Genomic DNA, 9050 nt, shown 5'->3' with positions numbered 1-9050 from the left:
ATGGGTTGGAATCAACTCAACAGCACTTAACAACAACAACAAACCTATCTATTGCTTGGCTGAAAAATGAGCCACAGTTGTGAGTTCGATTCCAGACCTGAGCTGTGATTAAAGACCATAGTCTCAGAGTGCTAACAGTCTCTATCCCACAAGTAAGCCTGTTTGTGTTTTTTTTTTTTATGACCTTATGTTTTGTTTCCCATTTGCTCCTGCTCTATCCAGGATCTTCTACTGTGAGCCCTTCCAGAACAGTTGTTACTGGTAGCCAAGCACCATCTATTACTTGTTCCTTTGGCAGAGTACAGGATTTGCTGTTGTTGTTATGTGCTGTGGAGTCTGTTCCGATTCATAGCAACCCTGTACAGGGTTTCTGAGGCTGTAAATCTTAACGGGAGCATAAAGCCTCATCTTTCTCCCGCGGAGCAGCTGGTAGTTTCGAACAGCTGACCTTGCGGTTCGCAACCACTATGCTACCAGAGCTCCTTAATCCACTACACTACCAGTAGGTATATTTATTCATTGTGAGTCAGGCACTATTTTATTTGTTCCCCTTAGCAATCCCAAGAGATGGCGCTAAAGTTCAATGGTTGCAAGAGACAGAACTGGGTGAGTGCCCAGAACAGTTAGACACTTGGTGCTGCCTGCCTTCAAGATGTGCTTCAAGCTGGGCTACTAACCTGAAAGATCAGCAGTTTGAATCTACTGGCTGCTCCATGGTAGAAAGATGATGTTTTCTAGCTCTGTAAAGATTTACAACCTCAAAAACCCTATACAGGGTTGCTATGCATCAGAACCAACTTGGTGGCACACCATCACCACCATCACCACCATCATACTTACTGTTATCCAGTTGATTCTATATAGTGTCCAGCGACATTACTTGTTGTTGTTAGGTGCCATCGAGTCGGTACCGACCTATAGTGACCCTATGAACAACAGAACAAAACACTGCCCAGTTCTGGGCCAACCTCACTACTGTTGCCATGCTTGAGCCCATGGATGCTGCCACTTTCCCAATCCATCTCGCTGGGTGTCTTCCTCTTTTCCGCTGACCCTTCACCTTACCAAACATGGTATCCTTCTCCAGCGACTGGTCCCTCCTGACAATATGTCCAAAGTATGAGAGACGAAGTTTGGCCAGGATGGCCTCCAAGGAGCGCTCTGGCTGCACTTCTTCCAAAACAGATCTGTTGGTTCTTTTGGCAGCCCGTGGCACTTTCAGTTTTCTATACAGGTCAGAGAAAAACTGTTCCACAGGGTTTCCAAGACCGTTAAATTTTTGTGGAAGCAAAGTGTGTCATCTTTCTCACACAGAGCTACTCACTGATGGGTTGGAAGTACTAACCATGGTTAGCAGCCCAATTCTTAATCCACTCTGCCACCAGGGCCCCTGATAAACAAGGAGCACAAATTTAAAGAGCACCTCGTCCAACCATGTTTCTCAGGAGGGTTCACAGGCCTGGAAAGGGAGCCCCTCATGGAGACTGGTTGCAGGCAGTTCTCTTTCCATCACCCAGATTCCAGCTACCCCACCCCAAACATATCTAATAGTGATCACAGCAGCAGTTCCTAATCACTAAAGTCACTGTTCTGTTCCAAGGCCAACATTTTAGCTAATCCTTAAAACAACCTACAAGTAAGGTTAATGTGGAGTCCAGCTGGTGCAGTGGCTTACTAAGTAAACAGTTGGTGGTTCAAACCCACCAGCCATTCCTTAGAGAGAGATGAGTCAGTCTGCTCCCATAAAGATTTACAGCCTTGGAAACCATTCTTTTTTTTCATTGCACAGGTTTATTGAGGTTTGTGAAGGTCTCTAGGAGACTTAGTTGACCGCCAGGATCTTCTATACACAGGGCATGAGACCAGTGACGCGGGCGTACATACTGGGGCTGGTGGTGGAGCAGGTGTCGCTGCCCCAGGACACGATGTCCACCAGGGTCCAGGCACCGTTCTTCTGACACACCAGTGGGCCGCCAGAGTCACCCATGTAGGAGGAGACGCCTGTGCAGACCATCAGGTCCGTGATCTTGCTGCCCCGGTACTTCCGGCAGTCGGTGTTGGACAGGAGGGGCAGGGTCGCCCACTGCAGGTGCTTGGGGGTGTTGGCGCTGTGTGCTTGGTCGGGCCCCAGCCTGTGGTGGCGCAGAGGGAGCCAGCGGGAAGTCATAGTCCTGGTTGGGCAGGCAGATGGCGGACACGGTCTGGGAGAAGCGGGCCGGTGTGGCCAGCTTCAGCAGGGTGATGTGTGGTTGATGCTGAACATGTTGAACTTGGGGTTCTTGAAGACCTGGATAATCTTAAGCACGTGGATAGTCTCTGCATTTGAGCCCTTGTCAAACTCACCAGCCACGACCAGGTGGGAGGTTCTTTCACTGCAGCGGGCAGCGGTGACCACCCAGTTCTCACTGCTGAGGGAACCCATGCAGAAGTGAAAGCCTGTGCTGTCCAGTAGGGACACCTGCCATGGCCAGGAACCCGGGACAGCACCCTCCCTACTGACAGTGCAGGAAAGGCTGCTGAGCATGGGATGGATGGTGGGGACCCCGCAGCCTCCTTGGAGGAGCCTGCCCTGCCTCGTCCACTCCAGGTCAGTTTTACTCTGTCCTGCAGGGCCAATACGAATCAGAATCGACTTGATGACAGTGGGCTCTGGGTTAATATCATGATCCTCATTTAAAATGGGGAAGTGGAGGCTCAGAGAGGTTAAGTAACTTGCCCAAAGTTACACAGCCAAGAAGTAGCAGAGTTGGAATTTGATTCCAGGTGTCTGAGGTGTGGACTATCTGAACTGTACCTTCTTCTCTGTATTCCCATCCAGGTTACTCTGTCCCTCTGGCTGCTTTCTTCCAAGCAGACAAGGCTCCAGGTGACTGAGGACCCACTGGACACTTGTCTGGGCAGGCCCAATTCGCCCAATGCCCCAAACATACTCTCTTCCTGCCTTCACTTTTATCCAGCTCTGGCTCTTGAATGTCTAAGCAAGAAGGGTTCATTGTGTAATCAAACAGCCAGCCACACACACAGACCACACAGCACGCCAGTCCCTAACCATGTTGAGATTTCTGTTGTGGCAATGAACTGTGTCCTCTGGAGTTGTGCAGTGTGGTCTCAGCCCTGCCTGAGAGATGCTTGAACAGAGGGGAAAACTGAGGTTTGGAGCGGGTTCTCCAGCAACAGAGGAAGAGACTAACTCTCCAGCTGTCTCGTCCCTGTCCCCCAGGCCTGGTATCATGAGCGAGATGTCAGGGCCTCAGGGGCATAGGGCCCAGGCAGACTGCTTGGCACAGGCTGTTGGGTCCCTTCACAAGACACCAGGATACATGCAGGTCCAGGTCTCACTAAGTACTAGCTCACAACTCATCCACCATTCACTAGCTGTGTGACTTTGGGCAAGCTACCTGACCTTTCAAAGCCCACTTGCAAAGGAATTTTTTTGTTAGGTTTAAAATTCTACAGGGACACAAGCAAAACACACACACAAACAAAAAATCATTCCATAGGGAGGGGAGCCCTCATACCCAATGAGCAGCCCGGGAAGCCAGGCCTGAGAGTTTCAAAAGCAGCGGTTACAAACACTCATTCTTGTCCTACTTGTTCACAAGAGTACAAACACTGAGGCCCACGTAGGTACAGCAGCTGGGGCTCTCTACTCCCTGAGGCAGAGGTTTAGAGGAGTTGGACAAAGTGAGGAGTCAGAACCCACCCTGGGGACACAGGGACAGGTCAGTAACTGGCCTAAAATTCACCAATGACAGAGGGAAACCCTTTCATTCAGGAGATGCCAGAGGGCTTGGTAAAAGGTGTGATGCTCACACCACCAGGAGGCTTTGCTTTGCTCAGCCTCATCCTGGCTGCAGCCATCTCCCTAAGGCTGATGCTGTAATCCCATCCATCATCCCAACCTCTATTTGAGGTCATTAGCAATAATCTCAATTTATAGATGAGGAATTTGAGGCTCAAAGAGGAGAAATCACTTGCCCCAAACCACATAGGATTTGAACTGGAGTCTGACCCCAGGGGCCTTGACAAATCCCTCCTGCAGCCAGGAGGGGGTTCTTCCCTGCAGAAGACTTGGGAGAGAGGGACCCAATGGGAATATACAGAGCCCCTGGGAAGGCCTGGGGCCTTCGCGGATACCAGTCACCTCAGAGGTCCAGAGGAACCTATGGCCCTGGCTTCAGGTCGTCTGCCCAGGCAAAGAGGGGAGGCAGCTAAAAGCAGGAATCAGCTGCTCCCCAGCTCCTCTGGTGATCCCCTGGGCATGGCTCCTCAAACTTGTCTTCCCCTAGACAAAAGCTGAGCACAGAAAAAAACAGGCAGTGGGACCTAGCATTGAGGCCACGCCACAAATCACAATTTACTATGACTAATATGCTGGGCTGCAGGTTAGTGCTCACCAGCCACTCCTCGGAAACTCTATTCAGGGTGGCTATGAGTTGGAATCAACTCTATGGCAATTAACAAGAACAACACTCCTTCCCACCACTGTGTGCTTTTGTTTCTAACACCCTGTGCAATTGCTCTTCTTCAGAGGGCTGCTCCTGCACCGGTAGACAGCAGGGGTGATGGGATGTGAACAGCTCCTTCCTCTCTAGGCTGGTCCCTAGACTGACAGGTGAATGAATGCCCAGCGCCACGCGCCACGCCCACCCCCTCGCGGCCCTTGCCTAGAGCAGAGGCCATTCTGAGTCATAACTTCCACTCCGTCCCGTCCAGTCAGCCTGAAGCTCCCTCTACTGGACCGTGCCTGAAAACTGCACCCTTGCTGGGCTCATCCCCTCCTCTCCCCCGCTCCACACCTCCCAGGGTCCGCTGATCTCAGTAAGCTTCTGGGGCCACTCCTGTTAAACTATTCTGCACATTATGTCCCATCACACACCTTTGCAAGCATTATCTATAAATACTTGAGTTTTGTCCTCAAACCTTCAAGCACGGTGCTACAAAGATGCATATGTTACTCCAGGCTCCCCTGAATACATCCCACTGTGTACCCCAAACTGAACTGTGGGGTGTGACACTTTTCATCTGCCCTACCCACCCACCTTAGCACACCGGACGTCCCAGCCCCCTCACACAAGCAACACCCCAAACACACACAGCACGCTGACCCTAACTAACCTTGTTCAGATTTCTTTATTGAAAAATTAAAGTCGTAAGCTCTGTATATAAATTACACTGATGCTGCTGGTCACCTGCAAGGCCTCTGGGACAGGGGGAGGGTTTCGGGGGAAGAAACGGCTCCGGGGTCCCAGGAGTGCGGGGAAGGAAATAAATAATAAACACCATGGGGGATAAGGAGCCAGGAATGGGGGTGTAAAAGGGGGTGCTCGATGCTTATTTGTGGCACTAAAGGTCCTGCAAGATGCTCCCTAAAGGACAGCTGAGTCCACAAATTCTCACTGTGTCAGGAACGGAATGGGTCCCGGGTAGCTAGATGCAGAGGCCCCCACCTCTACCCCCACACCTAACCAGAACAGGCCCTGGCAGGCCGCCACTGGACCAGCCTTTCTCCTTCCTTTCTCCCTTTCTAGCAGCCTACACATAGACTGAGTGCCTACTATCTACCCGACACGGCACAAGGTCCTGACCTGACCTCCTAGTTGCCTCGCCCAGCTCTTCTGCCCCAGTCTGGTCCAGAGGGCCATGGTGGAGTGGAGGGATGTCTTCCTGCTACCCTGGCCATGCAGCCCCAGCCCCCCGGAGGAGCCTGACAGTGCGGGGAGGGAGGAAGGAACAGGGCCTTGGGCCGGCAGCAGCGCAGCGGTGCTCAGGCCTCGGCCCCTAGAGCATCACGTTGAACTCGGTGACCAGAAAGTCAACGTAATCACTCTCCTTGGTCTTGAAGGCCTCAGCGATGACTCGGGCGGCCTCCCGATGTTCCTTGCCCCGAAGTGTCAGCCCGTTCACTTCCAGAATCACATGGCCCACCTTGAGCTGCCCACAGTTATGGGCTGAGCCACCTCGCTGCAGGGGTGAGACACAGAGCAGGGGACACATGGGTGGCTGGTGACAGGCCAGCCTGGTCTCTAGCAACCATGGAGTCAGCCCCAACACTGCCGACCAGGTTGCTATAACCTGAGGACCCACTGCCCTGATCAGGAAAACAGCTTTCACAAGAGCCTGGGCCCACCCTGGGGTGCTATGTTACCTCTGGGGGTGGCACAGTCCTGGGGAATCTTGAGCTAGATCCCAGGGTTGGCAGAGATGATCGAGCAGGGCCTGCTGGGATGTACCTGAATCGTGACGATCCTCGGCAGGGGCTGGCGGGTGTTGGCACCACCTTCGATTGCGATGCCCAGGGTGGCCGCACTCTTCTTCACGCGGACTAGGGTGGATGTAGGCTCCAGGAGCCCGGGCTGTGGGTGTGAGGAGGAGGCCATTGACTTAGGTCATCTTGGTGCACAGGCCTGACACAAGTCAACAGGGCTTGGATGCTAGTCCTATGAGGGGAACCTCATATGTGCAGACCCTGAGCCAGGCCTGGTGTCTTCAGCTCTGTGCTGTTGGTGTTCTGGGTGCCAGCGAGTCCATTTCTGACTCATAGCTACCGCATGAATACAATGGTCCCATGGGGGTTTGTAAGCTGTAATTTCTATGGGAGCCGATGCCAAGTCTTTTTGCCTCAAAGCTGCTGGTGGGTCAATCTGTGGGTTAGAGGCCAGGCGCTTCCTAGTTATACCACCAGGGCTCCTCTTCAGCTCTGTAATCCCTACAGTAAAATGGTGCACTGGGCTAAGCATTGGGCTGCTAACTGAAAGGTTGGTGGTTCAAACCCACCAGCTGCTATGAGGGAGAAAAATGAGGTGACCTACTTCTGTAAAGCTTTAGTCTGAAAAACCCTGTGAGATAGGTATACTCTGTCCTACAGGGTCATTCTGAGTCAGAAGACTCCAGAATCAACTCGATGACAGTGGGGCTGAAGGCTCAAGTGATAACAGGCTTGACTGAGCTGACCACTGGTAGTGGTACTCTACTCAAAGCCAGGCCTGCTTGTCTCCAAAGACTGTCTCAGTCACTACACCATGTGAGAACCCAAGAGATCTTAAAGATGATCAAGACCAACCTCTCAGTGCCTTCTCACCCTGGGTCAGTGACAAAGCTAGGACTTACACTGGGCCTTCTGATTCCTAATCCACTGTTGTTTTCAAGATCCCAAGCCCTCTATCACTGGAGGACTACTACTTCCTCTGCACCCCTTTGTGCTTGCTCACCGGCTTGGCAGCCCCCTCTGGGGTCCTCTCGTTCCGAAGCAGCTCCTTGCTGCTCCTGCTCTTGGTGGATGCGGTCTGTCTGGCTCGGCCTGGCACTCTGGCCTCTGCCTCACCGGCGTCCACACCACTGTCCTCGCTTAAGGTCTGCCCACTGTCAGACAGCTGAGAAAGTGTGGAGGCTGCTGGGGCAGGAGACAGAAAAACAATGGTTTATGCACCTGGGCCTAAATGGAGGCAGAAATGGAGCTGAAGGCTGGAAGGCTGGGGGGCACGGGGAGTCCCCAAGATGGCAAGAGGACTGCAGGGACCATGGAGCAGGGAGATTCCTCACCACCCTCTCACCGAAGTGAAGCCCCACCCATCTAACCAGGCCTGTCCCGAAGGCTGCCACTTGTAGGACATATGCCTTGACCACTCAGTCCTCAGTCACCCATGTAGTGATTGAAACCGATGTCAGATATCAAACCCAGCCCATAAGAGCTTATTTTTAGCTTACATGATGCTGTCAGATTTTAATGATGAACTGACACATTCAAATTAGATTTCACGTGCAAATTAAATTCTTAAACTTATCAAGAAAAAAAGAGTAAAATCTGCCATCCCTGGCCAGTAACCACGTACGAATCCCTGAGCAGAGGGTCGGGCACAGCTGTCTACTTCACCTTGTATGTAACCACCTGGCCCCTGAGAATGAAAGCAAGCACTGGAAGTTTGGCAAATCCACTGACCAGCTGTGCAGCCCAGGGCAAGTTAAATGGCTTCTCTGTTTTCATTTTAATACAGGAGCAATGATGCCTACCCAAGGGGATTATCCTAAAGGATAACAGGTAAACTTAGAGTGAACCAGTCAAGATCACAGATTTGAGCTGGACTGCCTGGCTCCATAATTTACTCCCTGTTTCTCAGTTTCTTCATCTGTAAAATGGTGATGATAATCCTGCCAGTTTCACAGGGCTCTTCAGTGGCTTCTAAAAGCAAGGTGAGTGTTATTGTTATTGTGTGCCATAGAGTCGGTTCCAACTCATAGCGACCCTATATAGGGTTTCTGAGGAATGGTTGGTGTGTTCGAACTGCCAGCCTGTGGTTAGCAGACCAGTGCCCATACTACAGCACCACACCAGGACTCCAAAGGGAGTATTGTTGTTAAGTGCCACTGAGTCTGTTCCGACTCATAGTGACCCTGTATAGGGTTTCTGAGGAGTGACTGGTGAGTTTGAACCACTGAGCTTGCAGTCCGGTGCTTTTCCTACAGCACTACACCAGGACTCTGTTATTCGTACTAGCTCACGCGGCTGTTGTTAAGGACCCTAGAATTGCGCCTGGCACATAGTGGTGCTGTGTAACTATTAGCTCTAGGTATCACGTGTGTGTCCAGCTCCAAGTCAGTCCAGAGACGGGCACTGATGAGTAATGATACTCTGGCTTCTCTTACCACATGCTGCCTCCTCTCACCAAGCTACTAAGCACAGGGTCCCTGCATTCTGGTCTTGGCACACAGCAGGCACTCAGCTAACATCTGCTGACCTCATGGGCCACCTTCCCTGACTGCCGGAGGCTCCCATATTGTATTAGCCACGAGATGGCAGCAGAACCCAACAAGATGCACCACACCAGCTCCAGAGCTGACTGGGAGTAGAAAGTCAGCTGTGCCCCATCCCCACAGGAAAATCTGGGGGGCATTCTTTGGCTGACCTGACATCCGGATACCAGGCAAGGGAGCAGGGACTGCAGTTTCAGTACCCACTGTTTCCCTCCACCTGTGCGGCACCAGGCCCTACAGGATGAAAAAAGAGGCCAACCCCTGTTGGGGTGACTACAGAGCTGGAGAAGGGGCCCCCA

General features: G+C 52.1%; 1 protein-coding gene and 1 pseudogene across 3 annotated transcripts in view; both read right to left on the bottom strand.

Annotated features, from left to right (window-relative positions):
* Nucleotides 1–1822: 1822 nt before the first annotated feature.
* On the bottom strand, nucleotides 1823–5645 carry LOC102812918 (annotated as a pseudogene).
* Nucleotides 5646–5781: 136 nt separating this feature from the next.
* Nucleotides 5782–9050, bottom strand: part of DFNB31 (deafness, autosomal recessive 31) — a 107980-nt gene continuing 104711 nt past the window's right edge. For 2 of the 3 annotated variants that reach the window (XM_006865689.1, XM_006865691.1), the window contains exons 10-12: nucleotides 7212–7393; nucleotides 6234–6356; nucleotides 5782–5964 (exon numbers count right to left, since the gene is read on the bottom strand). In XM_006865689.1, the coding sequence (XP_006865751.1) occupies nucleotides 5782–5964; nucleotides 6234–6356; nucleotides 7212–7393 (488 nt within the window). The remainder of the gene's footprint in view (nucleotides 5965–6233; nucleotides 6357–7211; nucleotides 7394–9050) is intronic. The other variant, XM_006865690.1, reaches the window with a different exon arrangement.

Source organism: Chrysochloris asiatica, unplaced genomic scaffold (genome assembly GCF_000296735.1).
Source record: "Chrysochloris asiatica unplaced genomic scaffold, ChrAsi1.0 scaffold00081, whole genome shotgun sequence".
In the NCBI taxonomy this organism is placed as follows: domain Eukaryota; kingdom Metazoa; phylum Chordata; class Mammalia; order Afrosoricida; family Chrysochloridae; genus Chrysochloris; species Chrysochloris asiatica.
Note: the sequence above shows the minus strand (reverse complement) of the source record. Positions and strands in the feature narration are given on the sequence as shown.